At 46.9% G+C, this 18,298-nt stretch overlaps 2 protein-coding genes across 15 annotated transcripts in view; one reads left to right on the forward strand and one right to left on the reverse strand.

The window, feature by feature from the left end:
* The window catches only part of LOC122387854 (calcium-activated potassium channel slowpoke-like), a 98,104-nt gene extending 91,095 nt beyond the window's left edge, over positions 1 to 7,009 (reverse strand). For 9 of the 13 annotated variants that reach the window (XM_043378433.1, XM_043378427.1, XM_043378424.1 and 6 more), the window contains exons 1-2: positions 6,586 to 6,996; positions 4,579 to 4,675 (exon numbers count right to left, since the gene is read on the reverse strand). In XM_043378433.1, coding sequence (XP_043234368.1) covers positions 4,579 to 4,675; positions 6,586 to 6,788 — 300 coding nt within the window. In that variant the 5' untranslated portion in view covers positions 6,789 to 6,996. Of the gene's footprint in view, positions 1 to 4,578; positions 4,676 to 6,585 lie in introns of all 13 variants that reach the window. The other 4 variants (XM_043378428.1, XM_043378432.1, XM_043378431.1 and 1 more) reach the window with 3 other exon arrangements.
* A 7,438-nt stretch (positions 7,010 to 14,447) lies between these two features.
* Positions 14,448 to 16,644, forward strand: LOC122387848. Of its 2 annotated transcripts, none has more exons than XM_043378408.1 (2): positions 14,448 to 14,504; positions 15,217 to 16,644. In XM_043378408.1, exon 2 carries the CDS (start codon positions 15,423 to 15,425, stop codon positions 16,620 to 16,622), a length of 1,200 nt encoding a protein of 399 aa, XP_043234343.1. In that variant the 5' UTR covers positions 14,448 to 14,504; positions 15,217 to 15,422; the 3' UTR covers positions 16,623 to 16,644. The 2 variants fall into 2 exon arrangements, 1 of the variants encoding a protein (XP_043234343.1); XR_006257694.1 differs by having other exon boundaries at positions 14,453 to 14,684.
* The last annotated feature ends 1,654 nt before the right edge of the window (positions 16,645 to 18,298 follow it).

An 18,298-nucleotide genomic window follows, 5' to 3' on the forward strand; every position in this document is an offset into this window, starting at 1 on the left:
TGTTTTTGTAAAAATTTGCCAAAGTGTTTTGAGAAAGGTCAAAATGCACAATACAGCCGAGGGAGTCGATACATGATAAATTGTCTAAAGCAATATGCGCTGATTACATCAAGTGCAAGCTGAAGCATAGCTAATTAACGTCTGCTTGGAGGAAGAAACTCCTCGGTCTATATAGGATATATTTGAAAAATCGGTGGCCGAAAATTTATCCCGGCTGTCTGGACAATTGTATTGTGCAATTGTCCTCAAACTTGGGGCATCGTCACTCGGGTCTTGGTGCTCTGATTAAGCCGTCCACGTGACGCGTTCGCCCTTCGGCTCTGAAGTGGCCGACCGGGCGCAACTCCAGCTCGTGTATGGGTCGGCGGCCTCGTATGGGTCGGCCGGCCGCGTGCTCAGCCCTGACCGCGCTCTGACCGTATGGGTCGGCCGGCCGGGTGCTCAGCCCTGACCGCACCCATGCGCCCGATTCTACTCGGGGCCCGGCTTTGGCAATCAGCCTGTCCAGCCAAAGCCAAAGTCCCTTCAACTGCGCCCCGGCAACAAACTACATAATCACCACGTGTTTCCTTCTTTCACTTGCGATTTGTGTTAAATTTAGTAACACATTTACCTTGTATTCTGCAAGTGTATTCACACAAGCCTTATGTGTTGAAGACACAATGATATTGTGTTTTAGGACACAACACGACTGGGTTAACACATTTGTAAATTGACACGTCTGCGACGGGTCAAAAAATGCATGATGCAGGGTACACAAGAAAACCTAGTTAACACGCTCTGCCTGTGCGTTTTTAGTCGTTTTTTGTGTCATTTTGTTTTCAGTGAAATCTCTCCTTTGCAGGTCTCGGAATACGTCCTCAGTAGGTTCTTCAGGAGAACGTCCTTCGACGGGGTCCTTCGGTCGACCACCGGACACCTACTTCGAATGCATCCTGAGGTGCCGGACTCACTCCACACAATAGTTCACCATCGCTCAGAGAGGCTGTTACGCTAATGCTATTTCACTGTCGACAGTCTTCCATCTCTGGGGGCATCCTTGAGATATGTATCTTGCGCGGAGCGCCAAGGCGTCGCGCACAGGACCTTTGCCACAAAAGGACACGCTTAGAATACATCCAGGTGTTGGGACAACTGACGCGTTTCACTAAATGCTGCGGGCGATGTTCGCCCCATTTTGTGAAGCTAGGCACGTCGTTTTGATTTTATTTCTCAAGCAATGTTCAGGCGTGTATGACAAAAGCTGGGGCAGTGCCAAAACACAGATAAAATAAATGCGTTTGAGGTGAATAGAGAAGAAGAGGAGGAGATATTAGAAAGAGGCACCGAGGCAGGAACAGGGCTAAGCCACACAGTGCAGCAGGCACAGCTACACGAATCGGAACCAAATGTTACAATAATAAGAAAAATACAATAGTTACGGTGCAAAAGTCAGAGCCACACGGCATAATAGTCCGAGCCACAATGTAAGTACAAATCTCAAAGCCACACATGCTCTGTAAAATAATCAGAGCCACACGGTACAATAGTCAGAACCACACGGTACAATAGTCAAAGCCATGAGTCACAATAGTCAGGACCACACAGTAGGAAGGCAAGCACAATAGTCAGCTGCGGGCTTAACGCCAGGCAGAATTGGCAAGTACTGTGTCATGGCACATGCAATATGTATCCACGACACGGAAACGAAAATAATTGCGAGCCTGGCCGTTCCCACGAAACTACCAACTCCTCATTAAAAATTTCTGGCTACGCCAGTTCGCTAAGCAGTGTAGCACTAATGAGCAGGCAAAACTGAGGCACGCGAGAGACGAGGTATGTTGATCACTCAGATACCATTGCCAGGGTCACAGATGGTGGTCCACTAGCTATAGGGGGTGGGGTAAGGGTAAGTAGGTGGGGGTCTGATGTAGAGCTCCGTCGCTAAGGGGAGGGGGAGCTTTGAGTACCAGTAAGAGTCATGATGCTGTTAATGGGCGACGCCGTAAGTGGATACTTCTCATCGGGCTCCTTAAACGGGGAAGCTTCTCATTACAATCCGTTGGTAAAGCAGGAAGCAATTCATCATGATTCAGTGGTAAGCGTAGAGGCTGCACCATAATCTTTGCAGAGGGCCATTCACCTACACCGCTGCTGTCACTTGTGGTTAATTGCAGCTATCCATCGTCAGCCCACGTGTAAAATAAGAGCGCTTCTCACCTTGACGATGTCACAAGTGGACAAAAACACGATTAAATCAACCGCCGATCCTGACGTTAAGGTAAACAGAAGCGGCGGCTACTTATGACCCAAATGGCGTTCGTAGCTAGTAGCGGTGCATAATAATATGTTTCAGTACTGAAACAGTCACAGAACGGGACTTCTAAGAAAGTTTCTTCATCGTACTGATACAAAAAGCTAAAGAGCGCATCTTACGTAATCCTAAAATTGCGCTACTAAATGTGGTGGCTAAAGTACTGTCTCCACGTGTAAACATTTTCGGTTTTTCGCGTTTTAGCAAACGAGAGTTTTGCGCTTTTTTCGCTTTTTAACAGACGCTTTTGCGAGTTTTGCGAGTTTTTCGCTTTTTACGGTTTTTGTTTGTCAGTCTTTCAGAACAATTACAATTTCAGAACAATTTCAATTTCAGAGAAAGAACATCTTTCTCCGCCCTTCGTACGCTGTATGCCGGGGCCCTCTTGTCCCACAGGGTAGGTATCTGGCGCACGGCTTCTATTAACCCCTCGATTTTCGCTGTAAAGATAGTTATTGGAGTATCATCACGTTACCCTATTGTTATCACCGCTATGACATCAGTTAATTATCAATTATCTGAAATGATCTGATATCGTTATATCTGTTATCCATAGACTCACTATGTAACTATTTGACATCCACATCGTTGGAATAGCAACAGAAGTTATTGGTATGGTTGTCTGAGTACTTACCATGATCATTGGCTTAATCAAATTGCGTTTCATCGCTTTCCACACTTTCCATTGCATCCATTTCACCGTAAAATGGTATTAATAGCAGAAGGATTACCTTTTCAGCCTTGTCAAAAACCGGAAAACTTTCATTCGATCCAAATGTTTGGATAAAATGGCGCGTTTTACAAATGAGAGTTTTGCGTTTTTTAACCCGCGCACCGACGGGGGTCTGCGCCAACTTAGTACCGACGGGGGGGGGGGGGGCGGATGACCGCCCCCCCCCTGAGATCTCGAGAACGAAGCAAGATAGCGACAAGCGGTAAACGGCATCGGATACGCACGGTCAAGATCTACAATTTTTACTTAGGTCATTTTCAGGTCAGGTCAAAGATGACGTCACAGGGGTCGAAAAAGTCAAAATGGCGGCGCTAAATATGGAGAGAGTTTTTCTCGAATAACTTTCGAATTAGTCAAGATAGGAACAAACTAAGGGCATCATCGTGATCCTCTCGTCAATCCGCATCGAATGATATATATGTTGACCTCGAAAGGTCAAGGTCAAAGGTTGACCTCAGGTCACGTGACCTCGAGGTCATCATGTATATCATTCGATGCGTCTTGACGAGCTGAACACAATGAGACCATCCACGCGTCTGTATCTTGTTCCTGTACGGAGTTATTGGCCAAAACCTTTGGTGACCTTTGATGACGTCACATGACCTCACAGCTGCCCAACAGCAAAACAGACCTCAAGGTAGTGAAGGTTGATCGTATATGAAGTCATGTATGGTATATGGGGCCATTCCGACCCGTTTTAGTGGTAAAAACAGGGAGTTGATTTTTCCCCCATTGACTTATAATGGGGAGGTCGCGAAATTGACCTGACCTTAGGTCACCGATATCAAAATTCCGAGATATACAAATTGTAGCTACTAATGACCTAATAACATCCTGCGACTTTCAAAGGCCTCCGACATCTACTGTAGCTCTGGCACGGTGACAAAGTTGCAAAAAAGTGACTTGAGGTTGGGTCATTCAAAGTGACCTGGTGACCTGACCTTGAAAGGTAGGAGGTTCAAACTTGCACACCATGTGTAAAATTGATAAGGGAATAGTCATACCAAATTTCGCGGCGCTACGCGCCGCGGTTTTCCCGCTATTCGCGAAAAACCTCAGGGGGGGGCGGATATCCGCCCCCCCGTCGGTGCGCGGGTTAAAGGTTTTACGAGTTTTGCATGACACAACCTGACGCGTTTTGCGAGTTTTGCAGTTTTTTGATTTTATGAAGCCACGCGTTTTTCGATTTTTGACAAATCTTCCGCCGTGGAGATGGCACCGTGTAATTTAATGGTACAGATCAACGCCGGATCATGAAAAACTCGCAAAACATCAAAAAAGCGTTAAAACGTCATTAAAAACGCGCAAAACATGTACCGTGGAGAACGACCTTAATATGTATGTATGCCGATGGTAAATGGAGAGGCTAGTTCTTATCCATCGTCTTCTTACCAGCGTGGATCGAGCCGATGGAAAGTCAAGGAGACTTCCCGATATGCATCCTGGCATACACACAGAGGCACCGTGATCTTCCACTGTACAAGATTCAGAATGAAGACCGCTCATTATGGACAAGCATTCAATCCTTCAATCAAGAACAGTAGGTACTCACCATGATCCTACCCGTGGTGGTCTGTCCGGATATCAGCTCCCCGGCCCAGTCTTTGGCCTCGGAGACGAAGCTGCCCTCGAACTGGGGCTTCTGGCCACTGGCGGATCCTGGGGGGGGTCCACGGGGTCATGACCCCCCCCAAAAGGTCTGAGAGGGTCATTTGACCCCCCCCAAAAGCCGAAGACCTAAATGCGCTATAGACGCCGTCTTGCATGCTCAAAATCACCTGTCAAACACTTCTGAGCTAATACCTTTGTTTTTCTGGATCGTGTTGCGTGAAAAGGCGTATTGAAGACCAGAATCTTACTCGTTTTTGTCTCAACCGTGCGAGCACCAGGGGATGATCCAGGAAAACTCCAAGGGGATGGTCATGAATTTAATTCGTGGTGCCCCTACCTATACGCAAAATTAAAAACTCAACGGATTTCGGTCACTTAATTTTGGTGATGTCCTATTTTCATTTTTTATTTTGTTTGTTTTATTTTTAGTGCCCCTGGGCCCTGGCAGGTCAAAATCACGTCTGAGGCGAAAGAAATTCACGGGAATCCCAAAAATCACGTCAGGACATTCAGGGCCCTCTGACCAGCCTGACAGCTAGGGCCCTTCTTACTTCCTGGGGCCTCCAGTGAATAACCGCTAGTGTCTGTGTCTGACCGCTAGGGCCCCTCTGACTCCTCAGTAGGTAGGAGGCCCTCTGTAGAGGAGGTCCTCTGTAGAAAGGAGGCCCTCAGTAGAGAGGAGGCCCCCTGTAGAGAGGAGACCCCTTTAAAGAGGAGGCCCTCTGTAGAGAGGAGACCTGCTGTAGAGAGAAGGCTCTATGTAGAGAGGAGGCCCTGTGTAGAGAGGAGGCCCTCTGTGGAAAGGAGACCGCCTGAATGCAGAAGGCCCTCTGAAGAGTGGAGACCCGCTGTAGAGAAGAGGCCCTCTGAAGAAAGGAGGCCCTCTGTAGAGAAGAGGCCCTCTGAAGAGAGGAGGCCCTTTGCAGAGATGAGGTCCTCTGGCTCTTTGAAGAGAGGAGGCCCTCTGTAAAGGAGGCCCTCTTAAAGGGAGAGACCCTCAGTAGAGAGGAAGCCCTCTGTAGAGAGGAGGCCCTGTAGCTTCTGTAGTTAAGAGGCCCTGTGAAAAGAGGAGGCCCGCAGTAGAGATCGGTGGTCCTCTGTAGAGAGGAGGCCCCCTCTGTGTTTTGACAAATGTTTTTGCAAATTTTTCGCGGCGCTTCGCGCCGCCGATTTATGTACATACGTACAGGTCAATACGAAATCTTGACTGTAATTACATAAACCAACCGTGTCAAATTGAATCAGAATTCATATGTGTGCTGTAAAGGAACTCCGGCTTGTACTGCAATGCTAAAAGGGTGGTAAAATTTGTGTTTTGGAGCTGTGTTTCGACACATTCTTTTGCAAATTTTCTCGGCGCTTCGCGCCGCCGATTTATACACCAATCAATAAGAGAGAAATAACAGTGACTGTAATAACACCAACCGTGTCAAATTGAATCGGAATTCATATGTGTACTGTGAAGGAACTCCGGCTTGTACTAGCATGCTAAAAAGGTTGTAATATTTGTGTTTTAGAGCTGTGTTTTGACAACTTTTTTTTGCAAATTTTTGCGGCGCTTCGCGCCGCCGATTCATACACAGGTCAATAAGAGAGATCGTGACTGTATGCTACTATTTACTAATGCATTAGGCTAAAAGTGAGGTAACTATATCTACTTCTGGGTTTTTAAGTCGGTCGACCCGCCTCCCCCCCCCCCAGTAAAAAATCCGTGGCGACGCTCCTATATAGGTGGGTTTCACTAACTAAAACTACTGAGCCGAGTGACTTACGATAAAACTTCATCTTATAAACGACGAAGATCAAATGTCATTTTTTGATCTCGACATACTCGCTCCCTACCCCCCCCCCCCCCCGGTCGTCAGAATTCATTCACCAGACCTGGTATGTCGGCCGACTGGTGACCCCCCCCAAAACGACCCCCTAGATCCGCCCTTGCTTCTGGCCAGCCGGCAGCGCCGCCGGCTTGGGTTCTTTGGCGCTTTGTGTGTACTCGGCTCTCGGCTTGGGTCGACAGCAGAGAAAGGTCAGGCCCCTCCATATCAGCACAGTTAGAATGCCGGCCACAAATGTGCAGATGGAGGAGACGAGGAAGCACCACCACTTGCGGTCTTTGAGACACTCGTCCTCCGTGAGCTCCTCGTAAACCATAGCTGCCAGGTGATGCGCCCGTCGACGCAGGTGTCAGGAACGTCGCGTCGCGAAAGACGCGGAGGACTAGCGCGTGGTGTCTGGGTCACTCGGCATATACTCCTCCATAGGAAACAGTCACTGGTTGAAGAACCACCTTAAAATCTCACCGCCGACTGAACTCTGCAGGTGGACGGACGGTGTCACGGCGGCCGCAGCGCGCTCACTCGTCGCCGACTGGCGCACTCAGCTGAGCCGGCGCCGGATCGATAGCCAGTGCGCAGGCGCAGACAGACGACGGACGACGGACGACGGTCGGCGGCCGGCGGCAGCCGTCGGAGTCGATTCTACGCCGCCGACGAGCGCCACTGACTGCCAGAGATAGTGGCGAGAGAGGAGCGAGAGAGAGAGAGAGAGAGAGAGAGAGAGAGAGAGAGAGAGAGAGAGAGAGAGAGAGAGAGAGAGAGAGAGAGAGGGAAGAGGGGAGGTTCAAAGAGGATAAGAAAGAGGGATAAAGCGGAAAAATATATAACGTTGATTTTACCGGCATCACATTTCTTTCGTCGTTAGTGGAGAGCGTCGAATGAACTGTAAGCTGACCTGAAAAGGTCAACTTAAAATTTGGTCTCAGGTCAAGGTCATAGAGAATGTCATGTTGCGTATCCGTCGATTCGTATCGTTGAGCCAAACGCATCCATGGTATTTTAATTGCTCTAGCATGTTTCTATCTAAAGCTATTGTAAAAAAAACTGTTTGTGACGTTTCATGACCTACCTATAGTATTTTTTCATGTTGATGGTGACTGCTTTTCTATTATTTTCTATTTATTTTCTTTTAATTATTTTGAGCCTATTCTCGTTGAAGAGTGCAACTCAACAGGGGCGCAAAATTGTGAGTTTTGAGTATGAGTGTGTTCGGGCACCCTCTCACCGTAAAATGGGATTCACGTAGCATAGACAATTTTCCTTATTTCGGTGATGTCTGCTGTTTAACGTAAAACACATTCGGATTGCCAGCGGAGCTGCTGAGACGAACATGTATATAGGTGCAATTATTTTACACCGCCGTGATTGTTGAAAATATCAGTGAGCGCTTTGCTTTTTAGTTAAAAAAAACAACTTTAAATTAAGCTTAGAAACAATTTCATAATTCACGTGTTAATAGGTTAGGCCGCTTTTTAACTGATAACTTTGAACGCACCGTTCAAAGGAAAATCAGAAAACAGTTGCTCGGAGAATTAACCGATTTTGATCAATTAAACTCTACATTCAAATTGTGCATTTGCCATCGACGCCTTCATCCTTTTTCAGCCTCAGGGCGATCGCAGCTTCTTCAGGTAGGTATCCAATGAAGGACAGACCCATGCAGCGGGGAGCGCACCAGGGGCGGCGGATTCGGGGGCAGGGGGGCAGCTGCCTCCCCCCCCCTGGCAAAATCGTGGGGGGCAAAAGTATCTTTTTGCCCCCCCCCCCATAATTTGCAACAAAGCTGAGACAAGAAACCATATACCCGATTATTCTGTTCGATCATCTGAAGATGTAACCAGATGCCCATATACTTTCATACGTTGCCTTTCTTAAATGGCAAGCGTTCGCGACGCGTTCAATTGAAGTTTTCCTCTCTTCAACCTAGTTTTGGAGGCATTATAAGCGTCAACGTGACGCAGCGGCAACCCAGGCCTTCAGTGACCGCTTACAGGGACGACAGATACAGGGTGGCAGAGGAGGCATCGTCCCCTAAGAAACTTTTGGAGGAGGGGCAAACGTATATTCTTGCCCCTCCATAATTTGTGCCCTAAACATGGGGAAAATTTCCATAACCTGATATTGCAGCTATGCGCTCCTACAGTTTGTCCAACGGTGCCTTTTGAATATGTGTAAATGCTAACCATTTCCGCTTTATATCATTTTTTGTCTTTTGAGATTCGATTTAGAGATATTTTAAGTGTGCAAGAGACGCAACTCATTACCTTCAGTGGTCGTTTGCCGCTATTTTGTACCTACATAAATGTCAAATCACAAGCGAGCGGAGACGGAAGGGCTAGCCATTCCCTTGCGGGTAGTTAAGACTGATGAGCGCTCATAAGAAGCCACGGTCGCACGCATTGACCACATTGACCAATGCACGGTATGGTATGACACCCAAAGGCCAGTCATCATAGATCTGCTTTGGGAATTCGGAGGCTTGTGTGGGGCCAGTGTTAAAACTGGATGTTCACAGTTCAGTATCCGCTTTATTTCAGTTTTCACTATTAAAAAAGTAAAAATTACTGATGGAAACTTTCGAGGGTTAGGGCACTGATCATAAGTGCCCCTCCCCCTCTGTCTAAAGGCTGGCTATAGAATAAAGAGCATCAAACACGAACAGTAGCGGCGGACCACCTTCAATTAAGGGGGGGGGGGGCACTGCCGACTTTTGGTCCCATTCTTTCCATGCAACGCCCATAGGGCTAACGTTAAAATGCCAAAATCAAAGGGGGGCACGGTGCCCCGGTGCCCTCCCCGTTCCGCCGCCTATAAAAACGAAAGCAAAATCTAAGGCATTTTGGAAAAATGAGTATGCCCCGCAGCGTCCGATAACTACCACCTTCCAGTGGGTCAAGCCAACGGGGCCCAAGTCTATAATGGCACCTAACGATAGCACTAACCTTGTCTCACTTTTCGTTGAAGTCTGTTCCGAATGGTTTCGGCCACAGACTGGCTGCACTGAGGTCGTTTGGTATGTGCAACTGTAATTAAAGCCACCTGAGGCGCCCTGACACCAGGCTGAAGCTGGGTTGGAAATGCTTCGTCTTTGCAGATATCACTGGCCACTGATTCTCGAGTGCCTGAACCGGTAGATGTCGTGGCAAAATTTGGTGTGATAATTTGGACCTTACCGCAGTCAGCACACCCTAAAGCCCTAATAAAGAAACGCCCCACCCAGAGCTTCTGGATTCCCGTTCCAGTCCACCGTTCCTTCACCTCAGCCCGCCGCCGCGCTCCCTCACCCTCCGTTCCCAGCTTGACGAGCGTTTGGGCCTTAGTTAAGCCTTGCTGTAGGCTTACTGTATAAACCCATCGAGACAGCCCGTCTCGGTGAGCTTATTTGGCGAACTACTGCCTTGGGGAGGGTTTCTGGCGGATCGCTGTCCCAATATGTTTAGATGCGACCGACTGTCTTTGAATGTTTGAGCGGTCTCCTCCCGCTGTGAGTTAGTTTCAGTTGATATCTGTCTCAGAAATACTTTAGGCCCGGCGAAAAAAGTGGGGGCGTTTAACGCCCCCCCCCCCCCAGCAACTCGCGGGTTAAAGGAAGGTTAAACGGAAATCGAACGTAAAATGAACAAGGAAATGGTAACGAGTTACCTCATTGCAAAGAATAGCGCGCGCCTACTTCAAAAGGTTTGGCACCGTTCTTCAACATCTGATATGCGATCGGGTTATGGCACAATTTTTCCCATTGGAGCTTTTTTCTAATACAGCAATACGAAAAGCGTTACATCGTCCACTGGCGGATCCAGGGAGCGGGTATTTAAAGCAAATATTTACTCCCCCTCCCCCTGGCCCCTGCATCGCCCGAAATAGACAAAACGTACCTTATGTTTCCTAATAACACTTTTAACAGGATTTTGTTTGCTTTATGCTGTTCAGCAGTAAGTCCGTAAGGAATCGAAATCCGAGGAGTTTTTGGATTTTGGACACTTTTTTGGGGGGGGGGGTATGTCCCCTTGAGCGTCGAAAACGCCTTTCTGGATCCGCCTATGACATCATCTCGACTGGGATCTTGCCCCCCCCCCCCCACGCCAAAATCGAATCCGCCGCCACTGGAGCGCACATCTCCCTCCAGCCATTGTGTCCGCTTTAGCGGCTGTCTGTGCTTTGCCCGTCGCCGAACCGGCTCAGTTGCTGTAAGTGTAGCACGCCAGACACCATCCGGAGGCCGCATCAGCCCAGTGTCTTACTTTAACCCTATCGTTTCATAATCTTAAATTGTTTAGACCGAACTACATAATCCAGCAGAAGGAATCAGAAATCGACTAATTCTTTATCGTTTTGACCCAACCAGCTTATAGGGTGTTTCACTAAAAGTGCCAAGAATTAAATGCCTATTAACCCGTGCCCCGCTGGGCTATTCAGCCATACGCGCCCTGCTGGGGGGGGGGGGGGCAGATTCTGCCCCCCTGTCTAACTTCCGAACCGATGGTCGTAGAAAGACGGGGGAAAACGGCAATCAAAAGCTCTCAACAAGGCGGATCTTAAGAGCCGATTTTTGCTCAAGTAGGTCAGAGGTCAGGTCAAGGTCAGGTCAAGGGTACAAAATACAAGTTTCTACAGTATCGGCCTTGCACCGTAGTTACCGAAGAATGGACTGAGACTGATTGCCCAAAACGTGTTCTTAGGCTACCAAGACAATATTCGTTGCATACAATAACATGCAAAGGTCAAGGTCAATGTCAGGTCTGGTCACCAAAAACGAAATATAGAAAAGGGCATGTGCGACACATGTTTTATGAGTCATTTTATTCATAGAGTTCAATAGGCACACTCAATAAGTGATATGGACCACATATGGATAAATTTCAGGTCGAGGTCAGGTCAAGGTCAGGTCAAGTAAGGTCAAATTTTGAAGCTGGTTGTTAAGACCTAACAAGGTGTCTATCTGATGCAGTTTGTCACGGCGAATCGAATGGTGCTATTTTTGTTTCCGTACAAGGTCTAGAACTTCCCAAACAAAAAATTCATTTTTCAAAAATTTGTGTGTCGTGACGTCATTAAAGTTTAAATAACTCCCATCTTTTTCAACCGATCCTTCTAAAAATTAGTATGTAGGTGCATACAGACTACTTCTCTGACACGTATTCTGGTCTTTCGATACACTCAAAATTTTGGATTTTATAATGATTTTCCCAAAAAGTCAGTTTTTTTTTAAAGAAAAAATAGGGCCGAAATCTAAAACTTTCAAAAAAAGCGAGATTTCCATTTGATAGACAAAGTAGAATCACGTATAGCTTTTTTTGTTACGTCTTGATTCCTTTAAAAATGAAGATTATAGCGGCGTTTGAAGTGTTACCGTTTTTAAGGCGAAACTGGCGTGACATGACGTCACTTAAATGTCATTTTCTCAAAAATTTCTGACGGATTTCACTCAAATTTTCAGGGAACGTGTTAAATAAATATATAATAAGGTACTGAATGTTTGACATCGCTGGCGTAACGCGTTTAGAAGTTATTGGCGAAAAACGGGAGGGGGCAGATTCTGCCCCCCAGTGGGGCGCGGGAGATATATAGAATATGCACAGCACGTGGCTGCGCATGTGGATTTGCGCATGTGGAAGCATTGATGTCCAAGAATTTGAAAGAAATCCACATGCGCAACCACGTGCTGTGCATATGTTATATATCTTTAATAGGCATTTTAATTTTTGACACTTTTAGTGAAACACCCTGTAAGCTGGTTGGGTCAAAACGATAATGAATTTGTCGATTTCCTATTCCTTCTGCTGGATTATGTAGTTCGGTCTAAACAATTTAGGATTATGAAACGATAGGGTTAAATTTTAACCCTCGCCCTGGCAGGGGGTCGATGCGACCCCCACTAAATTTTTTCGAAGATAGCGTAAAAACGGCACCGCGCAGCGCCGCCAAATTTGGCACAGCCTATGGGGCAACCTTTTTACATATGACCTGAAAATTTCAGGTCCAGGTTCCCTTGGGTCAGGTCACCAGGTCAGAAAAACTGGTACAAGGCCATGGTCAAATTTCAATTTTCTTTTTGCACCTGTCCAACTCACAGTTTTGGACTGATTTCCTTCAAACTTTCAGGATGTGCTAAGTTGACCGAGTTGTTTAACATGTAGTTCGGGTTTTTTGAGGTCACTGACCTGAAGTCAGTTAGAGGTCATTACGTCGTAATGTTAAGCCTATGGTAAAATACTAAATTCGGAGAATACTGGATATATCCGCTTCGTTCAGAATCACTTTTGTGCTTTGAAACCACAGTACTTAACAGCAGGTCACTTGGTGCTTCTATTTTTGGTGTACTTATCCATGAGTCAGGTCAAATGAGGTCAACTGAGGTCAAATGGCGTTTTTGCCAATAACTTGGCACATAATGACGCTAGAGCTTCAAAAATGGTGTCATTGTGTCCCTGGTGATCGGCCGAATCGAATGATATGCAGTATTATGCAATTTGGTTAAATGTTAATTAATTAATTACAGTTTGCTTAACAATTAAGAAAAAACTTTAAGTACTTAAGCAAGCTAAAAAGTTTATCATTCGACGCGCCTTGACGTGCTTTGTTCACTCGTGCTTTTCTTTTTGCTCTATCTTAATTAGATCAAAAGTTATAAGCGAAAAACTATTGACCTGTTTTAAGCGAAATTTTTACATTTATACCCCCCAAAACCCCGCTAAATATTGACCTAGGAGCAACAAAATTTGCACAGGGGCGAGATCTCCAGGGGGCCCACCTACCTACAAAATTTGGTGTTTCTAGGTGCTATAGGAGCCAATCGCGAGGGGGGCGGATCGACCCCCCCCCCCCCCTGCCAGGCCGTGCTATGAAAAATGCCCTGGCAGAGCGAGGGCTAAAGGAAGACACTGCGGGCTGATGCGGCCTCCGGATGGTGTCTGGCGTGCTACACTTACAGCAACTGAGCCGGTTCGGCGACGGGCAAAGCACAGACAGCCACTAAAGCGGACACAATTTCTGGAGGGAGATGTGCGCTCCCACGTATGACCTCAGTAAATGCTCCAGCTAAGAATGAATATGTCACATGAGCAGACGTGTTTTATCTAATATCATAAATCCAAATTGCATCAAAACTCACAATCACGTTTACAACACTCGTGTTCCGAAATAATCGGAGGCTATGGGATCATTAACAAAGAAGTGGGACAACTGGGCCCACACGTTTTTCAATACCGCCACAATTAAGTCCCCGAGGTGCCTATAGGGCCTGGCCTGGGGCGGGGCGGGGCGGGTCGGGGCCAGTGTCAGCTGTTGGGTCGGGGCGAGGGACCTGTATATGTCAGCTGTTGGGTCGGGTCGGGACGGGAAATTAGGAAATTCCGACCTCGACGAGCATCTGTGGTAGAAAACCACCACTTTGGTACTGCTGTCTGCTACCATTTTCACTGGATGTGCGCTGTAGCTGCGACATCTATGCATATACATATAAACCGCGACATCTGTGTGCGCTGATTCTAGTTAACGGTTAGGTAGGGCACCAGAATGGATCCAGACTTTCTGTTTGAGGGTGGGGGGATTCATGGTCGGCCCGATCCCCGGCAGTCAAAGTTGCTGAGCGGGGGGGGGGGAGGAAGGTCCAATATTATGCCACAAAAGACATGCCTATTCTATTGCCTGCGTATCTATTGGTATCAGCACTCAGCAGCCGGTCCCGTAGCTCAGTCGGTAGAGCGTTGGACTCCGCGAGGTGGGAGCTCGCGTCCCGGACAAAACAATAACAATGAAATGGTCTTCTCAGACTGAAAGCGTGAAAGGGTCAAACTCAACAAAACAAACCAAATCGGGTCGGAGCCTGTGTCAGTTGCCGGCTCGCAGCCAGCGCCGTCGTCTCAGTCTGGGCCGACACCGTTGTCCGGCCTCTGTCAGAGTTTCAGTGAAGTGCCGCTAGGCGGAGGGAGCTCGGTAGGAGCCTGTCCGCTGAGGTGACCTAGTCTCGCCCGTGCCCAGTCCAGCGCAGAACGGTGCGGGAGACTGACAGAAGACCTCGCGCTCCATGGAAAAGGTGAATCGCTTTCAATGAGAAGGCACTAGGAACAGTGTTAATTCCGTGTTTGCTGATGTGGTGTTGAATCATTCGTGAGGTGCATTCTGTTGGTATATGGCCAACAAATAGCACTCATCATATGCACACTAGTGGACTATGGCACATCGTATGGGTACAGTCGCACCAACCGAGCTATAGGTAAGTGGTCCAGCTGATTCGGGGGTAAAAATTACGGGGGTGGGGTTCTAGGACCACCAACAGGGCGTGTAAAGTAGGACTTCCAGTGTGTACGGGTTAGGTATTATGAACCATGGATAATGGACACTATAATATAGACAATAGAGAATATACTATTATAGACAATAGAGAATAGACATACCACGTCCCGATTCAATTCCAACTTAAAAACTGTTTAACGCTCTCGTCTAAGACATTATGCTTTTATTTTTGTATTGGGAACTGTTATTTTTGCAACCTTAGCGTCGTAAATCTTTGCTTTATTGATCAACTCTCGTTTCTCAAATTGGAGAACAATTGCTCCGTGCTCGTGTAACCGCAAACCTTCCTAGTCGTTTGAAGCCGTATGTTGCACAAATCGTGCTAGAATACTTATTTTGTCATAACATCCTTTCTGTTCTGTTTGGGGAGTAGGTACTTGATGCATGTTGACCTCACCACCAGTGTTGGTCTGTCATCAATTAGGCTTATTCTGTTTTTTTTTTTTTTTCAGAGGCTGTGGTAAATCAGAAGCTGCAACAAGGCTGCCTGAGGAAGTACCCAAGAATCCGAAGGATGAAATAAGAGTGCTGCAGTTAAAATTCACAAAAAGATTTTATGGAGCGACGCAAGAAACTAAAGCATGAAATTATGTGCGAAAATAGCTCTTCGTCGCAGCGGTGAAAAATGCTTTGGCGTTGGTTTTGATAACGGAAAAAGATGATAAATCGCTGGCTTCTAGTGGCCTTTGCAAATACGCGAAGGTGGTTGCTTGCGCTTTTTGCTGTGGGGGCAATTACGCTAGTGTTGAACCAGATATGGATACCGCCAAGTGCTGTGCGACCAAGGACCCTCCGCCCTGATTTCCTCCGAAATGGAAATCATCATGGACCTCGTTCCAACGAGCAGCTGCGGTGGCAAGAATGTCAGAAAGTGCTCTCCATCAGCAGAAATCACTTCTCTTGGGAGGAGGGTGGCAGACACGGGTGCTGCAAGAAGACGCACAGGTCCGTGGAAGAATTACTGGAGGGGATGAAAACCCTTCAGCGCTCACGGACGGGAGATAAGGACGTCAATATAGTTTTCATAGGAGACAGCAGAATAAGGATTCTTCAAGAAACCATGATGAAGAAACTAAAACTAAAACCAGACAACCCTGCCAAGGTTCCCATCTTCTACAAACCGATCTTTTACTCTGAGGAAGAGCTTCGACATGCGGTACCCCCTCAGGAGAAGCAACCAGGTCTGCAACCCGGCTGTCTTGAAGCAAACGTAATAGCTTTAGACCCAAGTAAAATTCGATGTACTCTGGGCGCCAGCGGTGACTCTTTCCGTAGCGAGTTCTGGTGGCGACCCTATCTTCAGGAGCGCTTCCGCGAGCGTCTGGACTGGCTTTTAGCCGAGTGTGAGGCAGGACAGTGTCCTGACGTGGTCGTACTCAACAGTGGTCCATGGTACGCCCGCATTAAGCGATTTCCCGGCGATCTCGCCACGACCAGGGCGATACAGTTCATCGCCGATCTGGCAACACAGAAATCCAAAATCGCGCGGCTGGCTTCCTCGACCAGAGTGCTGTGGAAAATCGACGAGCCATACATGCCTGAGGCCGTGTACGAGCACAAAATGAACATGACGAGAGCTATGATGGTGCTGTCGTCCGTGGTGTACGAGGCGGCGGCCCGCATTCCCCAGTTTTCCGTGTGGTCGAGTGGCATGGTTGAAGCGACGCAGTTTTATCATGGCGTTTGTGTAGCACATCGCAAACTGCTCAAACGATCACTGCATGATCCAGTGAGGTATGAGTGTTTGGATCCCATGCATGTGGGGGAAACAGTCCGCTGGAAGATGCTCCAGTCACTCTTTGATGTGTTGTTACTCAACGTAACGTCGCCCACTCAAGGTCTATGTTGTGGGTCGTAAAATGTAATAGTTCGGTCAAAAAGTTATATCGATTTCAACTTTTGCTCAGGGATTGTGTTCTTTTCTTCTAATTTTAACAAATTTGTGACATCTGCTTCGATAGTCTAAGACACACCCACAGTGCACTCAAAATCGATGGTCGACTTATGAAGCATGGATGAAGCGTCTTGCACGACCATGTTGGAAGCAAATTTGACTACAGTCAAGGCAAACATTAAACTGTGATATTTCATCATTTCTATTTTCACGCTTAATCTTATGATACCGTTAAAAATATCACACGAATGTTTGGTGCTTTGATACAAAGACCACTAATTGTGCCTGCATGCTGGTTTGATGCTTTGCGCGAATTTGGAAAAGTTGAATTGAAGAACTCATCACTCGACCTTAGTGTGGCTTGAGTAACCACTCAGTCAGGTCGCCCATTCACCTCACGGCAATGCCCTTCTTTCAGTTATAAGAGCTTCACTTGCTTTGCTATGTCTGTTGTGTTTTGTCTATGATATGTATTTGAGCCTACAGTGAAGCTGGTGTGATGTTGATGTTCGCTACCTTTTTTGCCGGAATGGATGACTTGACTTGCTTGTACATTGGTCTGTAAGTGTATAGTCGACTACAGAATGATGTTCCACTCCTCAGAAGCTATCAGTTGACCGGAACGCTAATTTGTGCCGTTTATCACGCAATTAAGCGTGTCGATTGTGAGCATTGGGACAAAACTATAATTTGTGAACTCAGCCCGTGTGATGCGGCACAGCCTACCACTCCAGGCAAATAACTAATTGCCTGTGAAAAGTGGAACATCATTCTGTAGTCGACTATACAATGATGTGCTTTATGCGCAGTGCTTACGAGGCTTTCAGTGAAATGCGTAAAATGCGCAATATACTGCGTGAAATGCGCCATTAGGTATATGGTTTCTATGTTAACCCGCACAGGGCCGGGGTGTCTGAACAACACCCTCCCCCCGTCTAACTCGGCGCCTGGGCCATGTACCGCACGCGGTTATAAGCGGCATTCGAAAGAGCATCAAAAATATTAAAGAAATCACTTCAGTCAATTTTTAGGTCAGGTGAAAGTCACCAGAGGTCATCAAAGGTATTTTTTCCTATTTAAACAATTTTCGAAAACCCGGTGCATACCTCAAGAATCAATAGAGCAACAGCTGGCAAAACAAATGTCTTCACTTTCTTGAGTCAAAAGTTATTGCAGAAAAGACGTTTTTTAAACTGCCATTTTGGAGTTTTTTCCTGTTAAGGCTAAACCCTTGACCTGATGTCAAATATGACATGTTAGCGAAAGAGCGTTGAAAGAGCATCGAATGCGCTTTTCCGCAGCCAATTGAAATGGTGAACGATTCAGTGTGTTTGTCTCATGTTCAAGTTTGTTAGGCTTTTTCTGAGCCTTTTTTACGTTTGCAACGTGTAATCGGTTTGATTGAATGGCCCTAGAGACGGTGACATCACATGAAGAATCGTTACAAAGCTTAGCACCGGTGTCCATCTCACGTAGTGTTTGGAGTTCTGCTTTCAACAATCGTCAGATTCCTCTCTTTTCTTAGCTAACAGATGGCTGACCATTGGTCAGCCATCAAAATGGATAGCTTGACATGAAAACAAGCATCATGAAACGCTCACAGAAGTGAGAAAGGTCATCTTGCCATCTCGTGAGTAAAC

Source organism: Amphibalanus amphitrite, unplaced genomic scaffold (genome assembly GCF_019059575.1).
Source record: "Amphibalanus amphitrite isolate SeventyFive unplaced genomic scaffold, NRLGWU_Aamphi_draft 000300F_arrow, whole genome shotgun sequence".
Taxonomy (NCBI): Eukaryota; Metazoa; Arthropoda; class Thecostraca; order Balanomorpha; family Balanidae; genus Amphibalanus; species Amphibalanus amphitrite.